The 24444-nt window shown below is 40.3% G+C and overlaps 1 protein-coding gene across 1 annotated transcript; it reads right to left on the bottom strand.

Moving 5' to 3' along the window:
* Positions 1-668: 668 nt before the first annotated feature.
* Positions 669-24414, bottom strand: LOC132424475 (collagen alpha-2(I) chain-like). The gene is made up of 5 exons (XM_069540657.1): positions 24238-24414; positions 23876-24195; positions 9632-9694; positions 7548-7619; positions 669-2534 (listed from the first exon to the last, which is right to left on the bottom strand). Exons 1-4 carry the CDS (start codon positions 24412-24414, stop codon positions 7601-7603), a joined length of 579 nt encoding a protein of 192 aa, XP_069396758.1. The 3' UTR covers positions 669-2534; positions 7548-7600.
* Positions 24415-24444: the final 30 nt, after the last annotated feature.

Genomic DNA, 24444 nt, shown 5'->3' with positions numbered 1-24444 from the left:
GTATTATAATTTATTAAACTAGTCTCTATACTTCGACATAAGGCGCTTCCAATTTTCCCCCAATATATGCTGCAACGAACATTCTTATACTTAACTGTGAACACATCCATATTTCCTTAGCACAAATTTCTAAAAGTGAGTTTCTCTGTGTGAATGGATATACACAGTTTAAGGTTTGGGTTTTTTTTTGTTGTTTTGAAGACCATTACCCACCTGTTGTGCCAATTTACTATCTCAATCAGCAGTAGTTAAGGCAACTATCAAATAATATATCATCTCATATTTTTAAAGGAAACTTGCTCCCTTCTTGAGCCTCCAAAAAGATGATGAAATAAAGCTACATTTTCTTTTTTCTAGTATGGGAGTGCCTTTTTCCCGCAACTTTGATTAATTTTTTAATAGTTTGCTTCCTGCTATTAAAAAATGCATAACAACACGCATTATTGAGTGTGAGTTGCAAAGAAAATACAAGGTCATCTGAAGGAAAGAAGTTCAAGGGAGCATGGCAACAGCAGGAAGAACAAAAATGAAATTTATTAATTAGGCTCCTATTTGTAAATCTCTTGTCAAGGACAATTACGTTTTTAAGTAAGTTTTCTTTGGTATTACTAGTATATTTACATGAAAGATAATATGTTGCATTTTTATTTCAGATTCACCAGGTTTTCTTATAAAAAAGAAACTGGATCAGCCAGCAGTTGTATGTACACAAACAGTTGAGAAATAGTTGTCACATTTAAAATAAATTTCCCAGTAGAAATGTGATCATTAGTTCTTTATTTGTAGTTATTTATACACTGCACAAAGACCAACAGGGCCAAGAAAAAGGGAAATACAAATTTGTTAATGTCACAGTTCTGCTTGAACTTCAAATTTGGTTTCATGAATTATTCTTTCCTGTTTGGGACATAAGTCTTTGTTGCTAATACACATATCAGATTTATTTCATGTGCAACATTAAGATGACAATTCAATAATTTCCAATTATTAATGTTTACGCTAAGAGAAAAATTCACATAAGTCCTTAAAGAAAAAATAGCTGATATATACACTTCCCCATTTCTATAGCTAAAAACAGAAGAGCAATGTAGCTTAAGTTACTTTAAAAAATTTGAACAGTTTTCAAAAACTTTATTTCCCCTTCAAAGATCTGAAAGGCAGAGTATGAAATCAACCTACATTTTTTTTTCTACTCACCTAACATCAGTCAATCGTGGGTGACTAAATCTCTACAAGTTTGCTTTAAATTGAAAAGTCCTTTAAACTAATACTGTATTCTTGAAGTATCCTTAAACTAATACTGAATTTTTAAAGTATAAAGGAGACAAAGTTGGCATCTAGGAAAATAGAAACATTCTATTGATCCCCCAAGAGACATGAAGAAAGCCAAAGATCACATAAGCAGTCTGTTTGGCAGTGGCAATAGTGCAAGAAAGAGCTATTAGTTCTAAATAGCGCTGTGCCCACCAGGACGCAGGAATTTGCACCCAGGATATCCTGTTGCTGTTTGCAATATTAATTTATACTTTCTGCAAACTGGATAATATATATTGGTAAGACAAGCAACATTGCTTCTCAAACAAAGCCATAGTGGGTAAAAGAACTGATAAGTGATTAGCAAAGTCGGGTTTACTTCTGGCAAGTACATCACAATGTTTGTAAGTCACGTATGAGATTGCCAAAGTGCCTATCGGCCAACTGAGCGAATCTTCTAGAAAAACGCCTCACAGTTGAAATGCTAGGGGAGTGACTCTGTAAATGCATGTCACACCGTGGAAGATTTTAATGATGTGGGGGTATGCACATGAACATATGCGTGCAAAACGCTTTACTCTCCTTGTAATGCTCCAAATTCTAAAAATGTACATCTTGTGACTGGCGTGAATTATCTCTATGATACTGGAAAATTACCTGTCTTTCTAGCTTAAAGTTTTTGAAGGGCTTTTTGGTAGACTGAGTGTGCATTGAAAACATGATACCTTATTTTCCAGAAACCATAATCATTAGAAACTTTTGGAGGAGGGAAGAGATTTGTGTAAATTGGCACTTTACAGCTCAGTACCTTTGAGTTTTAGTTCCTCCTTAATAGAAAATGTTGAATTTTTTCTTTCTAGTGAAAGGCTGTAGCTAGGTACGATGACTCTTATTTGGGGCTTCAAATTAAACTTCAAAAACAGCTTCACTAATATCCAGTGAATGCCTGGATGGTCCACCTTTCACTCCAACTCAGTGTGTGTAATAATGTCATATTTTAATTCATGTGTCTCTTCTTTGTTTAACTTGTCTGTTTTATTTCTGGTCTTACAGAGGTACCGTGCATTTCCCATGTGTCTTTAAGCCTCTGGCCAGTAACCATTTTCCTGATGCTTTCTGTGCCAAGGGAAGAAGAGATACCCCAGAAAGGGCCCTGACTCTTGCTACTCAGAGACCAGCAGCAAAGCATCATCTGGGCTTTTACATCAATCTACTTTTTACGTTTTTCATCTGACGAAATCCACTTTCAGGTGATGGGGATTACTTTTGTTACAGCAAGACTGTAAAGAAAAAGGGAAAGAGTTAATGTTCAGCCTACAACATCCAAAATAAAATGTTTTATTGTGCAAAAGATAAAAGATTTGAAAGCCAAGCTTTGTTAAGAGAAGAATTTCTACTAGTCCTGTCTTTCCCCCTTTTGTCATATCACAAAGCAGGTGAATGCAGATCATAAGTTTTTTCCACAGCATAGAAACGACCTCTATTCCACGTATGACCGAGACTGTGACGTTTTCCCTTCATTGGTTTTATTTGGAAATAACTGTGTATTTACAGAAGAGTTGCAAACATGGTACAGAGAGTTCTCATGTACCCCTCCCCCAGCTTCCCATAATGATCAAAATTAAGAAACTGACATTGGCACCATACTCAGACTTTAGTTGGATTTCCCCGGGTTTTCTACTAATTTTCTTTCTTTTCCAGGGTCCAATCTATGACATCACATTGAATCTAGTGCATGAGTCTCCTCCAAGCTCTGATCATTTCATGGTCTTCCCTTGTCTTCCATGATCTCTACAGTTTTGAAGAGACTGTCCCTCAATCTGAGTTTATCTAATGTTTTCTCACGATAAGACTAAATGTTTATGTTTTGAGGAGGAATACCAGAAAGGTGATGTTAGGCCATGAATGGTATCCTTAATGTATGAGGATAAGACAAGGAGAAAATAAAAAGCCAGAAGTTTGCTCTGGTCCCAGGAGATGGTAGGGAGAGAAAAGAGACAGAAGCAGGGCAAGTAGATAAGATGATAATAGAGGTCTAGTTTTCAGGATCTCTTCCACACACAACTCTTTGGGCAAATCTTCAGGGCAAGGGCAGCTTTGTAACATCTTGATGGGTACAGAGTGACCAGAGGCCATTGGGTTGATGGCTCACTTTCCCAGACTTAGGCTCTAGGCAGTGATGTGTGGTAAATGTTTAATAACTGGCCTTGGGGGTGGGGGGCTGGGGTAGAGGTGTGGGAGGGTGGAGGCCTGATTTATAAAGTTTGCTCATTTCCGTGGTGTAAATACTCCTGCCTTGACCAATTTGAAACTATCAACATAACATTACTGAACAGAATTCGGAAGAACTATGTTGTAGTTCACTGTTATATAGTATTTCTACCATGCATCTATAACAAACATAGATAATAGTAAAATGCAGTAAAATAAATAGGGAGTGATGATTCTGAGTATCAATTACCTTGGCTGTTAATATAATTTGTTTAAAGGTATGTTTATATTATTTGATTTATAATAATGGCTCTGTTTAACAGCTAGAGTGTAAAATTCCTAAAAAAATTTTTACAGGCTCCCTCCAGCATGTCACTGCTTCTAGGGGATTCTGGGCATTTGGTCCAGTACCACATCCCACGTGGATCAGAAGCAATGATGCAGAGGTGGCCGCAGAAGGTGTATAGGACTTAGAAAGCAGTCCTGTCTCCTCATGGCCTTTGTGTGGGAAGTAAAGCTCTCCGGATCTTGGGAAAGAGAAGGATGAGGGAGGAAGAGAATTTGAGATAGACTGAGTCATCTAAAATAATGTTACTCAGGCTTTCCGGGTGGCACAGTGGTTAAGAATCCGCCTGGCAATGCAGGGGACACAGGTTCGAGCCCTGGCCTGGGAAGATCCCACATGCCGCGGAGCAACTAAGCCCGTGTGCCACAACTACTGAGCCTGCACTCTAGAGCCCGCAGGCCACAATAGCTGAACCTGCATGCCATAACTACTGAAGCCCACACGCCTAGAGCCCGTGCTCTGCAACAAAGAGTAGCCCCTGCTCGCCACAACTAGAGAAAAGACAGAGTGCTGCAACAAAGACCCGATGCAGCCAAAAATAAAATAAATTTATAAAAAAATAAAATAAAATAAAGTAATGTTACTCAAAATCCAGTCCACGGGCAGTGCCAGTCCACTAACTATTACTGATCTGAAGTGAGATAAATACAGGTGAGTTCACGTTCAGAAATTTTTATCATAAATTGACATTGCCTTGACATCCTAGCATGTGATCAGTGGACGGGGTTTGTTGGACAAGATATAGACTAGTTCAGGTGCATTGAACTGGAATGGCAAGGTGCTTGTGGCACGAGCTGCATCCTAGTCCTACATAGGAAGGCCATGTATTGGATCCATGATCCATTGGAAAGATCAATCAATTTGAGAAGCATTCATCTCAAAGGGGCTGGTTTTGAAATCATCATCTTTAGAAGGGAATAAAATGCTGAGTAGTCTGAATGAGAGGTTGTCAGCATGTGTTCCTTGGACCAGCAACCTGGTCCACCCTGGAACCCCTTAGAAATGCAAGTTCTAAGTCCCCAGCCAATGTTCTGAATCAGAAACCTTGGGGGAGGGCCCAGAAACCTGTGTTTTAACAAGCCCTCTAGGTGTTTCTGCTTCACGTCTGCATTTAAGAACCACTGGTTAGAATGCTTTAAGTGAAAGAATTATGCTCAAGCTGGAGGAAAATGAAACACAATTAATTAAGTGCAAATTATCCCTGCTAGTATGCAGAGCTGGAGTCCATGAAAAAGATCAGACCAGGTAGAGGAAAAAGGAAGAAAACTCAACTTTCTTTGCATATCGGAATGATACGCAAATGCTAAAGCCAACTACTCTTAGTGGGTGATGATTTTTAATTTTTCTCTACAAGCTTACCCATAGGGCTGTGTTTCCACATTTCCAAGCATCAGTCATTTCCCAGCCCACTGCAGCCTGTTTTTATCAAAAAGGGTCACAGCGATAGGAACAAAAGAGTGTTTTCTTCAGCTTTGCTCTCACCACACAACTGCTGGATTTCTGGCTTTCCTCGCATTCCCTACAATTACCACTATTAATAGCTCAGGAGGCCCCTCCTGGCTGCTTTGGGTTCTCCATCCTTTTCCCTCTCTGCTCTCTATTCCAGGTACCCCTAGCATCTCATCTTCTCCAATGCTTCTGTCCCTTCCCAGATATGGTTTTGGCTTAGAATCTGGCTGACCTGGACATAAGCCGTATCACAGCCAAGAACTTCCCTCTGCTTTCCATCCGTGCTATGTTTTCTTTCTGGGGGACGCCACATGGGGCTCCCAGGATCTTCTAAGGCCATCTTTCTCAAACTGATGTGCAAGCAAATCACCTGGGGCTCTTGTTCTGGGACAGGTCTGATCCTGCAGGTCTAGGGTGGGCCCGAGGAGCTGCATCTCTAACAAGCTCCCAGGTGATGCTGCTGTTACCAGTCTGCAAACAATTATTTTGAGAAACAGGTTTAGAGCAGTGGTTTTCCTACTTTCACCGTGTCTTCTCCCCAGGTCTTGAACACAGGTGAGGAAGCGTCGTCACAGGGTGACCAGCTGTCCTGGTCTGACAGAGATTGTCCTGAACACCATGTGTCCTGGGATATCCCACAGTCCTGGGCAAATCTAACAACTGGTCATCCCAGCAGCCCCGAACCACTCTGAAGAGCCCTCATTCTGCTTCTCCCCAACTCCCTCCCCATCCGACCCTTGGATTTTTGCTTCTTGACTCTTAAGGTAAATGTTTTCCCTTGAGGCTCTTCATTTCTCCTCCGTGAGATGCCCTCTCCTTGGCAAACCTGTCTCCACTGGCCCTGAAGACAGAACTGCATCTGCACCCTATGTAGTTAGTTAGCCCAGTCTTTGGAAGAGCTGCCCATTAAACTTGGTTTGGAAGGTTCCATGTAATGTTTCCCCACAGATGGTCAGAACTAAGAGGCCTCTCTGAGATTGGCTGGGCCCCTATTTGACAGTTCACTCCTGTGCTTTCACATAAACATTCTCCTCCCTCCTGGTCTCTGCAGACCAAGCAGGATTGCCCAGTGCCTGGGAGCAATGCATATTCTGCTTTGCTTCTTAGGTGATGATATGGATGTTAACTGGAATTAGCAAAAACAAAAATCTTCAACTCTGAGGTTTGGCAAATACATGTTTTCCAGTATTTCCAATTGTCCTTTCTACGTTGAAGCCATGAATTCTTTTACGCACAACTTCATGCTTCATCATCATAGAAATACAGCTCTGATTATGTCCATCCACAGCTAAACACCTTCATTAACACTGAATTTCCAGCAGAATCATTTCCAGATTCCCCATGTTAGAACAAAGCAGTGGTTCTCAAAACTTTAGGATGCATCAGAATGACCTAGAGGGATTGCTAAAACACTGATTGCTGGCCTCATCCCTGAGTTTCAGATTCAGTTGGCCTGGGTGGGGACCCAGAAACTTGCATTTCTAACAAGTTTCCAGGAGATTCGGATGCTGCTGGCTCACAGAACACACTCTGAGAACCACCAGGCTAGTGGACCCCTTCCATCCGGCCACAGATTGCTTTCCTAACACCCAGCTACAGTACATGTTTTCTAAGATAGCCCTGTGCATACTGTATGCTTTCCTACTCTGTGCCTTTGTTTTGTTTCATTCATGTATTCACTCATTCATTGTCTTAGTCTCCTCAGGATGCTATAACAGAATACCAGAGACTGGGTGCCTTAAACAACAGACATTTATTTCTCATGGTTCTGGAGGCTGGAAGTCCAAGATCAAGGTGCCTGTAGGTTTGTTTCTTGGTGAGGGCACTCTTCTTGGCTTGCCGACAGCCACTTTTTCGCTGTATCCTTGTGTCTCTTCCTCATCTTCTAAGACGCTCCACCTTCATGACCTCATCTAAACCTAATTACCCCCCAAAGGCCCCACTTCCTAATACCACTGTGTTGGGGGTTGGAATTTCAACACAGGAACTTGGGGAGGGACACACATTCAGTCCAGAACACTCATGGATTCGTTCATTCAATCGGTGGTTCATTATTTCATCAAACTTTTTTTCCCAGTTTTATTGAGGTATAATTGAACAAAGTTGTAAATACTTAACGTTTACAACATGATTTTTTGATAAACTTCTTCAAACATCTTTTTTAGCATTTGCCAATTTATTTCTTTATTTTTAAAACTTTTTCATCAAACATTTTTTAAAGACCAACATGACTGACCCTGTCCAGTGCCCTCATGAAGTTTATGGTACAAGAGAAGAGAAATTTTACCCTTTTACGGAGTGCTTCATGGTTTCCAAAGAGTTTCCACACTCAATCTCCCATTAGATCTTCTCCAGAGCCCTGAAAGACCAACGGGCACAGATCGTTTTACACATTTCACAAATGAAGAAATTGAAGGGGAAGCGGCTCATCCAAGGTAATGTCAACGCAGGTCTCCCCAGTCCCAGGCCAGCATTTTTCCACTCAGTTCCACAGCTTCAGTCTTGGCTCACTGTACCCTCTCACTCCCTACTGTCCAAACTGTACCCCTTCTTTAAAGCCCAATCTGACACTACCTCCTCCACGAAGCCTTCCCTGATAACCCTAGTTAAAATAATTTCTCCTTCTAGAAAATTCGAATTCAAAAACATACATTCACCCCTGTGTTCATAGCAGCACTATTTACAATAGCCAAGAGATGGAAGCAACGTAAGTTTCCATCGACAGATGAATGGATAAAGAAGATGTTGTGTGTATACACAATGGAATATTACTCAGCCATAAAAGGAATGAAAGAATGCCATTTGCAGCAACATGGATGGACCTAGAGATTATCATACGAAGTGAAGTAAGTCAGACAGAGAAAGACAAATATCATATGATACCGCTTATATGAGGAATCTAAAAAAAAATGATACAAGTGAACTTATTTACAAAACAAAAACAGACTCACAGACATAGAAAACAAACTTATGGTTACCAAAGGGGAAATGGGAGGGGAGGGATAAATTAGGAGGTTGGGATTAACAGAAACACAGTACTATAAAATAGATAACCGACAAGGACCTACTGTATAGCACAGGGAACTATATTCAATACCCTGTAATAACCTACAATAGAAAAGAACATGAAAAAGAATATATATGTATATGTGTAACTGAATCACTTTGCTGTACACCAGAAACTAACACAACATTGTGAATCAAGTATACTTTGATAAAAAAAAATAATAATTTCTCCTTCTCATAAAGTAAGATAGTACTTTATTTTGTGTCTCTACTGGCATTAAAAATATATATATATAAAACTTCCCTTTCTAGATAGACCCCAATCTCCTCGGGAATAGGATTAATACTTCACTCTCCTTTTGGTCTCCCAATGCAGTCAGTTCTTATCTTATAGTAGATGCTCATTAAAGCACTGAGAAATGAATAAAGGAATGAAGTTTGGGGAGATGAAAATTTCACCTATTTTCTGAGTCAGTAGTTATATTCATAAGATAATCAATGAAGAATATATTTGAAGATGAAAGCAGAGTTGTCTATTATCTCCATAATTAATTAAGTGACTGCTGGATGCCAGGTGATTTATGTTATGACATTTTGCTCTCATAACCTAACAGATAAAAAACATCGTTCCTATTTTCAAGTGGACATACTGAAGCCTCGAATTGTTTAGAAATTTTCCCCAAGTTCAGACATTGATGGCTTGTTAGAGAGGTGACCAAACTCAATTCCTTTTCACCTCATGTGGTAACATGAACACATGAAATCACCTCCAATTTTACTATAACAATAAGAAATTGTCCAGCATTTATCTACATAAGAAATTAGTTCAAATTGTAGTAATAATCTTGAGATCACCTTTTAGTAACATAGTCTCTCACAGTATTATTGACTCATCCTTGATTCACCATTTGTTGGGTGAATCCTTTGATCCATTTTTCCAAAAGAGGAAAGGAATTTCACTACTACCGTTGCTATTGCTATTTTCTTATTCTTCATGTGGTCCGTCATCACTAATTGTGAAAATGCTGCCTTCTGACTTAGTAAATCTGTCTTAACCAGTGGTACTGTGTTCTAATGGAACATGACTCCTAGACAAGAGAGTGTAAAAATTTGGGGCAAATCCTGGAACAAAGGTGGGGTGGGGGTGGATAAACCTAGAGATGCTTTCATGAATCACCCCCAAAGGAATAGTAACTTTAGCAAAAATGAAAAACTCAGACATTAAAACAATTTGTTAGACATTTACCATTTTATAGAAATGAGAATTATTAGGGAGTTTAACCAAAGGACATTATTAATGAATGTCATAGGGCCTGGAGAGAGGCAGGTAAGAGACAGATGGCATTAAGGAGACAGCTAACTCACCTAGGAGGGTTCACAAGTGGGTTTTGCAGCTGAAGTCTTAGAAGAGCAGAGGCCAGCAACATCCTGAAAACCAAATAGGCACATCAAAGGTGACTGTTCTTCCAAATGTATAAATACCAATTTGCATCCTTTCCTCTTACAGGTACTGCAATATTTTACCTGGTAAACACCTGTCGGTATAATTGGCAGGGGTTATTAAAAGATCTTGTCATTTCATTAGCCATTAAGACAGCTAACAATAAATCCCAGTATCTTAACAGTTGTTTGGGTTTTTTGCTTTGTTTTTTGTTCTGTTTTTGTTTTTATTTCACTGAAACTGTTTCAGGTCATGAAAAAATTCTACCAAAATCTTCCAAATCTTCAGGCCTCCTGGGGTGTTCAGTTCAGAAAAATCAAGTCACAACAAATGTCTTCTTTCTTATACAGCTTTCTATTGTCAGATCAGGGAGCTGGAAAAGGTCATGCATCGAGAAGAAGGTGAAAATTGGGGAAGTAGATAAATATTTTTTCTAATTCAGGGCTGGTGAAATTAATGTAATAGTGGCTTCAATGGGCAGTTTCAATCGCTCTTGTACCTGTCCTCAGAGATATGACACAAGCGGAAACTGAGCTTCTTGAAAATAAAGAACATAGACGTTTGATTTTTGTCAGTGCTTCTTGGAAAGAATTCAGAAGTGCCTCTTCAACCAATAGTAGGTAGGTTTCTAGAAATCTCTGCATTGGGGAATTCATAGTAAGGACAGAGTACAACCTATATATAGAAATGAAACTTGTTGCTAATGGGTGTGCTATCTAAGGACCAGTTACACGGAAATGTCATTTTGTTTGGTCACTAAGGAGCTGTGAAACAATGAGGTTTGTTTGTAAAATAACAGTAACAATACTAGATGATACTTACATATTTAAGTTCCACACAGTGTTCTAAATACATTTAATTTAATCTAAATACATTTAATTTAATCTTCCTAATCACCCAGTGAGGTAAGTGCTATAATTATCATCATTTTACAGGATAAACTTAGAAACAAAAGTTCAACAACTTGCCCACGGTCTCACATCTAATAAGTGGTGACACAGGCAGCCTGGCTCCAGAGCCCAAGCTCTTACACAATAAACTCTATCAGATTTTCATATATAAACAATGGTATATATTTTTGAATATAAGGAACACATATTATTAATAATGGAACATAAGGAACACATATTATTAAAAATTTGAGAACGTGAGAAATGGAAGAAAAGAAATGGAAGAATAGTGCTACTAACCTCACATAATTGGACTTTATACTTTCTGTTTTTCAATAATTCCTCGTTGTTTCCTTTCCATCTTGTCTTTTGTATGGACTATGTTTTGTTTACTTTTATCTTCCACGATTATTTATAAAACAGATATTCTGTTTCTCATTCAACTCGTACCTATATTAAATTGTTCACAATTAACCTTAAGTGCATTCTTACCTAATGATTTAAAAAGAAAAGCAAAACTTCTAATGCTTTTTTAGTTTTCTCCATGTTCTCTTTTCACATTGTGATCGTAAGTTAGACTCTTTACTAAAAATTTTAAAACCTCCTTTTCAGGATTATTTTATTGAAAACATTGTTTCTTTAGTAAAAAAAAAAATTCTAGCCATCAGCATCAAGTCTTAATTCACTTCAATGTTCACTATACTTTATTCATTTATTACTTTGTATTTACCTTCTATGCTAAATTAGCACTAATCATTTTCCCTGAAATTTCCTATTCTTGAATTTTTGTACTGTCTCACCTCTTAGTGATCTGGAAGCTATCTCTTTGCAATTTTTACAGAAAATAATCTGACACCTTGCAGATTTAAAAATGTTCTTCTGTTGTTTATACATATAAGCCAATAATTGGGTAGGCATAAAACTTGCAGAATCAAACTTGTTTCTCTTAAAATTGTGTAGAAATTGAACTATGGTCTTAAAAAAGTTCTTGTTCTATATTAGAAATATGAAGGCAATCTACAAGAGCACATATATGTTTTCCTAGATACTTGCAGGAATTTTGTTTGTCTTAGAAATTTAAAAATTTACCAGCCTATGACCAGACATTTATCTCTATTCCTTAGTTTTGCCCAAAAGAAACCTTACAGTGTCACTGTGGCTTTTACATGTAGAAAGTCTTCTTCTGGTACGACTTTGATTTTTACTTCTGATCCACCTGCTCTATTTTCAGGTGGATCATTTGACTCATAAATTTTATTTTATTCATAAATAAATGAATTATTTTCATTATTTTGTTCATAAATTCAAGAAATAGTTATCTAACACTAACAGTATATACTGTGTTAAGCACTCTGTTGGGGTAGGATTACAATAAGATGTTTACTGTTCTCAAGGAGCTTACAATCTAAGCTAGAACTCCATAACTTGCCCATTTTCCTCTTATCCTTTTAACTTTTATTCATTTTCTTTGGATAGTTAGACTAGTTATGAGGCTTATCTTCTGTATCCCTCATTTCTACTTCTGCAAAACAGAAATTTCACTTACTGAATTTTTTATTCAGTCACAATCTATTCTTATTTTTACCTGTTCTTGTTAAATTAAAAACAAAAGAGTCTGTCCTGCTATATTGTTATAATTGCATTCCTAAGACACCTCATATTATCAAAAGGTTATTACAAAAAACAATTATTTCAAGGAGAAAAGGGGCTAGGGGCTAAACAGTTTGAAATGCACAATAATAAAATAATGTTTACTACAGTAATTTTAATAAGTGTGTTTTTAAATCTGTTTTTAACTCAAATTACAACTAATAAATTTTTATTTCAAAATCAATAAATATAGTTCTCAACATTACTGACCAAGTAATGTTAGACTTACAATGTAAAGTAAGACCACATTTTAGACAACGAGTTCTTAGGACCATGAAATAAATTATATTACAGTTTGTAACTGTCTAAGGTAAGGAAAGGACTACAACACCAACTGAGCAGCCAGCCATTCAAACAAATCTATTCCAATTATTTTTATGGAATAATTTTGCTTCCACATGTATAACTCTAGTTCTAGACAGGCCATCATGTTAAAATTAACAATAGCCAGTAAAATGCAAACGATATATCTTAATTTATCAGTGGTGTTATCTCCAATTCCATCTACAGAGGAAAAGCTCCCATGCCTTCAATGTACTTCCATGAAATTCCCCTTTCCTTATAAGCTTACGGAGCCAGCTTCTAGCACTTACCAAGAAAGCAAAGGAGAGAACAAAAAAGGAACAAAGGAGAACATTTTGTGATGCTTATATATTTCAAGTCATTGGTGCACAAGGCCCAAGAAGCCATCAAAGGGAAGTCTTATGTTTGACCATTAAAATGCAGTAATGCAATTCTGCCCAGGAGTAACTTTTACTCTGCTATAGCATAGGAAACTCCCAAGGTATGTCAGGGCCAGCAACACTGAAGGCCACAGAAACATGTTACGGTATGAATGTGACAAAGTAGACTCTTCATTCCTTCCAATATCTGGAATATGCTTATTTCGCATATTTTTACTGTTGATGCATAAAATTCTTCTACAGACGGTTTTAAAGCCTTTAAAAAAGTAATTCGGTGGAAGAGTGTATTCATATATTGCAGCTCATTCAGTGTCTTTGCAGAAGTCCCCCAAATTGGAATCTTAACATATGCATATTGGGATGAAAGAAAAAACCCAGCTTAAAAACAGTTTTGTTAAATGTCTGTTTTTCTAATTCAATGAATGGTTTAAAAAATTAACTTCATTGTTTTTTAATTTACCATCTGTTAACTCAATAAATATGAGTTCTTAAAGTTAACCTAATTGTCTTGAAATTTGCTGTTTTTGAAGCTGATTAAAGTTATTTAAATTAATTTTATTGTATATTCAGACTAGAACAAGGCATGTCTGCATTTGGATAGATCTTGGCTAATAATTCACAAATAAATTTGCCCATTTAAAAAATGGACTAATTTTGTTTATGGTCCTTAATATATATCAGTCAACTTGCAGAAATGCAGAGATGCTGAGGTTAGATAACCAAAGATATAGTACATCAATACATCAAAATTTGTAGCCATTAAAAACTGACCAAGTACAAAATTTTCATCAACTCTGTCTCTTGTCTAATAAAGAGGAAACGTGGAGTTAATATCAACTAGAATGCAATTTCTTTTCACCCTACATTCTCATAGATGAAAGGAACTGCTGTGTTCTTTAAACATTGTCCTTCCTCTGGTCAGTTTATTGGATTAAGGGCGGTCATGGACCCAAGTGGACCGATCAGACTCTTCCTTGAGAATTGTGAAAGACAGAAAGATGGTCCTGTCTCTGGATGGCTCCACTGGAACATCCATGGCATGAGAACAACCTGCAACCATGTTCTGCTACGTAACTGAGGAGAGGAGCAGCTGGACAGTCATAAGGAAGAAAGCCAAAGAAGAGAGATGGAGAAAGAAGATGGACTGGGTTCCCTCTAGCACTTCAGGACTTCTGTTCTGGGAGGCCGCACTGCACCCCTGACTTTGGATTCCATGAAAAGCCCCAGTCTGCTTTTCCTTTTTTGCTTGAGCTCAGAGTCAGCTTCAATCACTTACAAGTCAAAACGACTTGAACTAATGCACAAGAGAGGAAATCCTCCTGATGGCAATGACTGTTTGATCATGGATTCCCAGGCTTTATTCCTCCCCCTCTTTCCTTTAGATGAGGAGAAACTTTTTATTTTAACATGTAATTTATCTATTTTTTTCTTTTATGATTATTGATTTTTTTTGGCTTCTCTAAGAAACCTTTGTCTATCTCCAACTTATGTTTTAAAACATAAAGCTCTACAAGCTTTAGGGCTTTAGCTTCTACATTTATAGCTATAATCTGTTGCCAATGAATTGTTGTGTATGATGTGAGGGAGGGATCAAGGGCTTTTTGTTTGTTTGTTTTCTCTATGGATGTCTAGTCATTCTAGCACCATGTGTTGAAAATACTTTCTTTGGCACATTGGGTTGCTTTGGAGGAGATGAAAATGGGGAGGGAGGGCATGGAGAGGCCATCTGAAACTAAACTAATGACTTAATAGTAAAATGAAGAGGTAGACATTTTATTTTGCTAATCTTATTAATGAGTTTAACAAAACGTAGTAGCCTCTTCACTTAACAAAAGAATGGGCTGACGGTCCATTTATTAGAAGTCACTTTTTCCACGAACTTGCACATAATGCACCTAAAACATAACTGATGACCAATAGTTAACTCAGTTTTCTGTTCTATGCTGTTGCCAGCTTAACCCTTTACACTGTCTGTATAATGTGCATCCATTTGTGTTCCAGACATTAACTGAGATTTAGACTAGGACTGTATCCATTAGATGGAACAGACTACATTTGCCCAAGAATATTAAATAAAACCAAACTGAAAACCAATTCAAAGTAGGATATAACTGTTGGCCCTGCTTGTTTGTCTGTCCTACTTTTTTGCACCAGAAGGGGAGCTTTTATTGTCCTTTCATTTGCGTAAGCCAACTTCCAAGTTATCTCAGGAAGATCTTAGAATAACAATATTATTGTGTTTGAGATGACCCCAAAGTGTGAATGATTCTCAAAATCCATTGATTCGCAACGTGCAAGTCACAGGTGAGCTGCATATAAATCATCTTCATGGTGCACATAGAAAGTGCTTAATATTGGCCAAGAACGCTGGGGTAAATGGTTGAGGCAACTGGCTCAGGGACTCTGACCATCATAAGCCCTTCCCAGGCGCTGTCGGGTCACCTGAAAGGTTGAAGGCCTCAATATCTTGGTACACTGGTCATCCGTTTGTAACAGAGCAGTTGGCTTATTCTCATCTAAGTACTTCTAGGAAATGTACAGTAGTGGATGGAAATCTACAGTTTTGGCCAATAAGCATCCACTTTCCCTATTTCTGGGAAATTATCCCCAATGTGTCTTGGAGAACTCCCAGACTACCTGATTTGGGTAGTGTGGCTAACACTCTCAAATCCAAGATGGGCATGTGACCCAAGGCTGGTGAGTTAAAGAACTGCAGCCCCTGACCAGGGTGAGGTCTGGGTACAGGATGCAATTTGATCCAGTCACAACCAGGTGTAATTTCTGGAAACTTTGAGAAAGAGGAACGCTCTTTGTGCTGGGGTTTCTACGTCAGAAGAATGGAAGCCTGGAGGGAGTAGCTTACTCTAGTAAAGGGACAACCAGCCTGAGGATAAAGTGAAAACAGAAGAAAAGAGGACCAAGAGAGAGATGGTGACATTATTTGAGCAGCTAGATTTAATTATGCCTAAAGCAGTCCTTACACTGTATTTTCCAATTTATGTGAGTATGTGTGAGAATATGTATGTAGCAGGGAGAATAAGCAATGAAACAAACTTTCCTTTTTGAGTTGGATTTCTGCCCCTTAACAGCCCAAGTTTCTCAAATCAATGTGGATTGCTGGATCGCAGCGTATTTTTTCTACCGAATCTGAATTTATAGATTTGGAGCCAAGGAATCTGCATTTTAAATAAGCATTCTATTTAATTCCGAAACACACTAAAGTTTGAGATCTACTGTTCCAATTTGATGGGTTAGGAAACTGAGACTAATAAAGACTAGGTGTCTTTCCCAAGATCATTCAACAACATATATTTATTCTAGGTGGGTGGGAAGACATAACAAACTAGCTGATTAGTTACAGAATCAAAACTAGAATTCAGTTACGCTCTTGTCTTCCTGGTGACTTTGATCTTCCCAAGCTTCTGCTCTAATACCTTTCTTCCCTATTCCAACATATTTTTCACCTAAAATAGGAACATTGGGTAGCATTCACAGTATATCAAAATAGGAGGTACTTTAACAATCTTAGGTCAGTGTTACTAGTGTGGATGGTCTGGAATTTGGAAACATTTCCACCAAAGCGAAGGAGGAGAAGGGGCAGCAGAACTAAGCAAATGCTGTCTCCAGGCAGTCCTCCCCCCTCCCCTTCCAAGTCTCAAAGATTCCTGTTTTTGTTAAAAATGCATGCAAGGGGACTTCCCTGTTGGCGTAGTGGTTAGGAATCCGCCTGCCAATGCAGGGGACACGGGTTCGAGCCCTGGTCCGGGAAGATCCCACATGCCTCAGAACAACTAAGCCCGTGCGCCACAACTACCGAGCCTGCGCTCTAGAGCCCGCGAGCCGCAACTACTGAGCCCGCGAGCCACAACTACTGAGCCCGTGCGCCTACAGCCCGTGCTCCGCAACAAGAGAAGCCACCGCAATGAGAAGCCAGCACACCTCAGCGAAGAGCAGCCCTCCCACTCGCTGCAACTAGAGAAAGCCCACGCACAGCAACGAAGACCCAACGCAGCTAAAAATAAATAAATTTATTAAAAAAAAAAACCAAAACGTTGCATTCAATTCTAGTGTACGTATAACTGTTTTAATAGGAAAAGAATTTCTTCCAACATCTTTAAGTAAAAAAATAAGTACTCCAGAAATAGAGGCCATCATTATTCTCTGGCTTTGTGTGTCCCTGGCACAGCAGCAAATCACCCAGGAGGGACTTGCTTCTACCCCACTTACATTCCAGTCAATTCATTTTCTATTCTTGTTTAGATCCCAGGATTTCTTTTCTACTAGAATCATAATGACAGCAACAACATTAACAAAAGAAGCCATTGTTAGCCTTTATTGAGTACTAGCTGTTTTGAAACCCTGGGCATTTACTCTCTAGAGGAGGTGGGTACAATTATTATCCCCATCATAAGGATGAGGAAGTTGAGGCAGAAAATTAGGAAATTTGTTCAAGGTCAAACAAGCAGCTGAACCAGGATTAGAATCCAGGCAGTCAGACGCCCAAGGCTGCTTTGCCTATATCTGTTAATTTACTCTGAAATTCATGTAAAATATTATGATTTGCTCATGCTGCTCCTTTGTCTTCAAAACTCATGGAACATATAAAACGGGTGAACTTTATTGTATAGAAATTATACCTCAAGAAAGCTGAGTAAAAAAATGACAATTTGTAGAGCGAGCTGCTGAGAATTTAAAGATTTGATTGCCCGGTGAATTGAGTGGCTTTAAGAATCTGGATGTGCCCATGGGAACAGAACCTACAAGAAACCAATCACATACCTTATGAGAGAATACCTAGCGTTTCTAAAGTTATACAGGCGTTTATGGGAGAGTGTGGGGTGTTCCTGCAGACTGCTGACTGTGGAATGGCAGGCAAGTATGGTTTCAAAGCAGGAAAGGAGCTGGGAAAAAGGAGGGTTTGGTGCCCTCAATTTTTTTAATTGAAAAATTAACATCATTGAGATGGTCTTAGGCACATGGATATAGGACAGACTGAGTTATAATATACTCTGAAGGACAGTAATAAAGAATTTGGCTTTCACTAGAAACATACATAAGCTATACAGATGGGCCTCTGTAGTTCCACAGAGCCTGAGGATAGTTTTAGGGCCCAGTACAAAATCCAACTGTTTAGATGGCATTCCTCAATAAGGTGGAAAGATCAGGAAGTTTAGTCCCAGACAACACATATTCTGATGCCTGCTGATCTTTGTGTCCCGCACTGAATGATTTATGCATTTTAAAAATCCAATAATATGTATCAGAGAATGACACAGAAAAATTACATCTGATCAAGAAAAGATCATTGTGCATCCACGTTGCTGCAAGTGGCATTATTTCGTTCTTTTTTATGGCTGAGTAATATTCTATTGTATATATGTGCCACATCTTCTTTATCCATTCATCTGCCAATGGAAATTAAGTGAAGTAAGTCAGACAGAGAAAGACATATCTTATGATGTCACTCATATGTGGAATCTAATTTTAAAAAATTGTATAAATGAACTTATGTACAAAACAGAAACAGACTCACAGATTTTGAAAACAAATGTATGGTTACCAAAGGGGGAATGTGGCAGGGAGGGATAAATTAGGAGCTTGGGATTAATGTATACACACTACTATATACAAAATAGATGAACAACAAGGGCCTACTGCATAGCACAGGGAGCTCTACTCAGTATTCTGTAATAACCTATATGGGAAACGAATCTGAAAAAGAATGAGTATATGTATAACTGAATCACTATGCTGTACACCTGAAATTAACACAACATTGTAAATCAACTATACTCCAATAAACTTTTCAAAAAGTCATTAAAAAAAAGGACTGTTTTGCTCTTGAAAAATAAACAGTCTAGCAAAGGAAGTGTATAACATAAGGAGTACTCAAAATATGTGCCCCCCTTCTAAAACTTCAGTTTTCTTCTCTTTCATTTATTAGCTCTGCAAATATTTATTGGGTACCCCCTATATACATGGGAAGTTGTGTCCTATAAAATGGGCAGTGTTATAGAGGGCTTTGCATCATCGCTCAGATGGTTATGCGGTATCAACTAGACCCTCCCGGCTCCAGCCTTTTCCTATCCACTCTGCCACCAGAGTGACCTTTCTAAAGAGATCTGATGGTGTTACCCCATCCTTACAAGCTTTAATGACTCCCTATCTCATGAAGTAGGAAACAGGCGACTGACTGGGGGTCCTTAAGCTGATTTTGACCTGTAGACGTTTTCCCTCCACATGGGTTCTTTAAAATGTGGATAAGTCCTCAACATTTAAGATTTCAATTTTTCATAGCAATCTGAATCAGTAGCTCCACATGCGTTCTTTAAAATGTGGATAAGTCCTCAACATTTAAGATTTCAATTTTTCATAGCAATCTGAATCAGTAGCTTCTCTTTAAAAGCTGGAAGATCTGACACTTGGTATGATTGGCCTTCACCATTCCACTTAGGCAGAGAATCTCTCTCCTGCTTGCCATTGTCGCTACCAATGCTTATGGTCTTCAACTCCGTCTGCTTTGCTCATTTACATTCGTGCTTGGACCAAGGTAATGTAAGAGTTTGCAATCCCTTGATGCCTAAACTCTATAGAGTATGTCTTCAAGGTCCTTCACAATTTGAAGCTCTTTGGTTTCATCCTTTGCAAAGACCCCATGTTCCAGCCACACTGAATTCCCTGTAGTCCCCTAAATGACAAACTTTGTCATCCTCAGTGCCCTGACTCCTGCTGGACTCTGCTTGAAATATCTTCCCTCCATCTTCCTTTTCTGCCTAAAGGAATCTCATATATCCTCAAGACTTAGTTCAACTCCTCTATGGAACTTTCCTCAATCCTGCTGGAGAGTTATTTGCTTCTACCCAAGTGTTCCCATAGCACTTTGTGCCTCTACTAGCATTGCAATTCTAATAGAATTCAAAATTCAAAATTCTTTCTGCATCTATCCAATTGGAAAATGTATTTCTTGAAAAGGAGGACTCTACCCACCTCTATATCCCCAACCCTTAATAGGGTGCCTGGCATCTAGTAGGTACACGATGAATGGTTACTGAATGAACAAAAATATGGATGAATGAATGAATGAATGAATGCATGAATGAATACTTCCAAGAGAATTTTTGTGTGTGTGTCACAAGATTGTGACATTTAAAATAAGGGAAGTAATGACTCGAGACCAAATTTCAAAGTTTGATAATGATCATGACATCTTCTGATAACAGTTCTTAAAAGTTCCTGTTCATTGTACCCTTTCCAGGAAAACAAGTCTTGAGAAAATACAGTGTATATAATATTAATAAATGGATAAAGAGTGACTTAAAACTGATAGGGTGCCACATTTTGGTGGGGGAGGGGTGGGTTATAGGGCTGCATTCAGAGAGTGGATGGTGAAAGAAACCACAGCATGTCTCCCTTTAAGCTGGTGGACTCTCTGGCAGCGTTTACCCTGAGGAGGGGAACATTTGGGCCACAAAGTGGCAGGAAGAAATCAGTTAGCTGGAGGCGATCATGTGGACACAAGTCACCATGAATATATCAGTTTTTAGAGCTGTGTACCATAGTTCTCCACTTTGGGGCACAAGGTAGGCTGCTCTGTTGGGCCTTGTTGTGATGATTCCATGGAGCCATGTCATCACTCTTGGACAATGAGTTGTGTGTCCAAATGATGTGTGTCACTTCTGGCCGCAGCACTTAAATACCAGTACGAGACTCTCCAGAGTGATCTTTATTTTTACCATAGCAACATGAAACATTCAAGGTGGCAACTGTTCCATCTGCCTGCGACCCTAAATGAGGAGACGTGGAACAGACCAGTAGACCTGCAGTGGACTCATCGCATAACCAAGAAGACAACCTTTGCCATTATAGGTCACTAAAAATTGGAATTGTTTGTTACTCTGGCATAACATAGCCTATCCTGACAAATACAATAGATTTGCTCTGTTTTGCAGCAGGTGGCAGAACTAATGGCTGGAAGTATTAGGAAGACCGATTCTGTGCAATTTAAGACAAAGATGTCATAAAGTGTACAAAGACAGAACTACTTAGGATGTTATTCATTCACACAGTGTACACTGAACTCTACTCTGTGATAAGTATTCTTTAGATAAAATCCTTGCCTCTATGGAGGTAAGTGGTGAGTTTCCCTTCACTCAAGATGTTTGTATTGATGGTCCCTAAAGTTTTCACTCAACAAATCAACTTTAAAAATGCCTTCCAACCTGGAACTTCAGGATGTCTATTTCCTCCAGTCTAAAAAGGAAAAAAAAAAAACTATTTAAAAAAAATATTCCTTTGACTCAAACCATTTACTGATCTGCTGAGTTGTCTTTTCACATTATAATGTCATTTTCCCAGCAAGTAAGTGCCTTGCAGGCCAAGACTGTTTTATTCTTCCTTTGCATCTTTCTCATACTATTTAGTAGGTAATATTTTACTGTCTGTTCTCCTAGGAAGATAATGAGCTTTTGACACTAGCTATTATTATTGACCAATTGATAGGCTTCAGATTTAGTTGTCTTTCAACCATTTAAATTAGGTTTGGACTTGTTAAAAAAAAAAACTAGCAGCACAAACGTATTACCCTAATAACTTTCAGGCAAGATGATTTTTCCTTCTGAAAAAAAGCCTTAGCCCTATACTATTGAATTTGTGGCCAATTACAATATTTCATTAACTTATTAATCCAGTAAGTATTTAATGTATTCCTACTATGTGCCAGGGGACAGGGTTTACATTGCGTTTACCAAGATATGTTATTTCATGCACTGTACCCATCATTACATCATTCTACATTATAACAGTGACTATGAGTTCTCTGTATAAGACTATTTCCCCAGGGGAAAGCAAATTCAAAAGGTTGGGGCAAAATGTTCCCTTGGTTTAATGCAGAGGACCATATCACACCTTAAATTCTGGGGGCTTGGTTGATAATTTGGAGGAGTAGATGAGTACGTAAGAGTGTGTAAGGGAGGAGAAACAATCCTTTTTTTATATTTCGATTTCTGCTAAGCTTCAGTTCAGGCTTTCAGAATTGGAGAATCAGCTTCCTGCTTCAAGAAATTGCTAATAAGCGTAATTAAAGACCGAGAATTTATTCTTTCCATTCCAAACCTGATGTCATTCCCAGATGGAGATATTGGTACTAGTTAGGCAATTCAGCATTTTGGTAAATGAAGGCAGGAGGATTTGGTGTCTCTTGGACCCTGTGGAGACAGAAAGTGGTCCAGAAAGGAAAACTTGGGTTTTATTTTGTTTTGCCCATTGCAATCATTTATACCTTTTTGCTTTAGAACCAGAAGCTGAGGTGGGCACTTGTGTCTTAAAAAAAAAACAACGAGGGGCTAGTTCTCTTAAAGAACGCTAATTCATAAACTTTCTACATTCTTATGTCTTTAGAATTGTCAACTCTGCATAAAATGACAATCAACTGAAAAAGATGGATAAATTCCAGTGAATTCAATACCCATTGATAGAAAAGAACAGGCATATCAGAAACCAGTGTGAATACAGGCAGTATTATCCTTTATTTAGAAAAACCACACAAAAATACAGCACAGTTGATGTACCGTCACCAGGACTTGAGAGCAGAATCAACCACTGTGTAAAAGGTAAAATAAGAGGGCACAGATATCAGGATTTTCCCAGCGTGCTTTATTCATAGACATCTGACAGAAGAGGACCTAACAGAGCTTTGAGGAAAAACTGAATTCTCAGCCCACTGCCACTTTCCAGGAACTTCACTGCAAAACAGTGCTCTGCGCTGGCGGGATGGAGATCTTAGCAATCTTCGTCCTGCTCCCATAGTTTCCTGCTCTCTAAATACAATTATTTATGGGGTCTTAATAAGACAGCGAGCCTTGTGTGAAAGGAACTCAAAGTGCAGCTTCTAAAAATACACCGAGGCGCCTCTACCGTCCTTATTGTTACAAACTGACGTTTTGCAGTTCGAGCTTAACGACTACACACACACACACACACACACACACACACACACGAAGAGAGAAAGTAAACACTGTGTTTTTTCTTTCTGCGATTCTCTTAACTTTGAGTAAACAGTAGTCATTTTCTATTGTCATACTCAGTGCGCATTTCCCAAAGACAACACAACACAAAAGACCTGTTAGCTCCCTTAGAGCTGGGGGTAAGAACGGCAGGAAAAGAAAGCAAAGTTGACCGAGTTCCAGTTTCTCCTTAGCCTGGGTCCTGAATCTCCAGTCACCTAGATCTTGCAGAGGTGTTTGGAGTTTCACTCCCCTTTTGGAAAGGTTTCCTCGCCCCTTCTCCTCTCCGAGTCCGCTGTCATTTAATCCTCACTTGCCCTTTTTGCTTCCCGCTTTTTGGAGAAATTGGACCTCAGTTTAGGCGTCTTTTGCCAATGGGTTGAAAAGAAGTACAGCTGCCGACGGGAGGATATTAAATAAATGAGCAGGGGCGCGGCATGGGGGGGTCTGCAAGAGGGTCCCCTCCTCCTCTTTCCGCCACGTGCTCCGCAGTTGGGGTGCAGCGCTCCTGGATGGGGTGCTGAGCGGGGCGAGGGTGGGGTGAAGAGAGGTGCACCGAGCAGGTTGGAAGGGAAGGAGGCCCTCTAGGAAAGATCGTCTCGACCGAACACTGACGAGAGAAAAAAGCTGGCCCACATGCCCCTAGTGGGGAGCGATCCACCCCACGGAGGCTGGCTTGGGGCGGGGGGGGGGGGGTGCGTCGGGGCCTCTCACCTGACTTCCTCCTCCGCTGGCACACAGCTACAATCATCCCCTTCCCGCTCCCCACCCCCCCCAGCCAAAAAAAAAAGCCCAGCCAAACAACGAACAACAAGAGGAAGCCGCAGGCGGCTGGAGGAGGGGTGCGCGCGCTGGGGGCCCGGGAGAGGTGAGGGGGGGTGGTTGGCGGGCGTCAAGAACCGCGCCGCGCACAGCCAAGCGCTCCCCCAGGCGCCCACACTTACCCTCGCGGCCGAGGGTCCGGTCTCCGGCGCCGATCGTAGCGCGCGCCCCTCGTCCGCCCGCGCCCCTCCGGCCCGCTGCCCCCCACACCCGGGCCGGCGCGCTGGGAGGGAGCCTGGGAGCGGCGGCGGCGGCGGCGGCGGCGACTCGGGCTCGGCTCGGCTCGGGCTCCAGCGCGCCCAGTGTCGCCGGCGGTCGCCGAGGCTCCACCGCCAGGGGGAGAAGCCGGGGTGGGTGCTGGGGAGGCGGGCCGGGCCCTCGCCGCCCCGCCGGCCAGCCCGCGCCGCACACGCTCCTCGGCGGCGGCGGGCGGCGGCGGCGGCTACGCGGGGTCCGCTGAGCCCCCGGGCGCCGCGTGCCCGGCCCGAGAGCTGTGGCTGGATGCGCGCCCGGGTTGCTGCGGGCTCCCGCGGGGGGCGCCCCGGCCGCCCCGGTGCGCCTCCAGACTGCGGGCGCCGAGACCGCCTAGCAGAGAGCGACTCCCGCCGGCCCCTTCCCCCTCCCGCCCCCGCCGCCGCCCCCTCCCTCCCCCCGTTAACATCTCCTCCCTCCCCCCCCTTCCTTCCCTCGG

The sequence above is a fragment of the Delphinus delphis genome, chromosome 4 (assembly GCF_949987515.2).
Source record: "Delphinus delphis chromosome 4, mDelDel1.2, whole genome shotgun sequence".
Lineage (NCBI taxonomy): Eukaryota > Metazoa > Chordata > Mammalia > Artiodactyla > Delphinidae > Delphinus > Delphinus delphis.
Note: the sequence above shows the minus strand (reverse complement) of the source record. Positions and strands in the feature narration are given on the sequence as shown.

Bases quoted from the DNA above. Each gene is read 5' to 3' on its own strand.
- LOC132424475 (XM_069540657.1), bottom strand. From the start codon at position 24,414: ATGTTAACGGGGGGAGGGAGGGGGCGGCGGCGGGGGCGGGAGGGGGAA. The intron at 24,196-24,237 runs GCCGGGCACGCG...GACCCCGCGTAG, and splicing joins CATCCAGCCACAGCTCTCGG to CCGCCGCCGCCGCCCGCCGC. The intron at 9,695-23,875 runs GTAAGTGTGGGC...TTTGGTTTTCAG, and splicing joins CCGGACCCTCGGCCGCGAGG to GATGTTGCTGGCCTCTGCTC.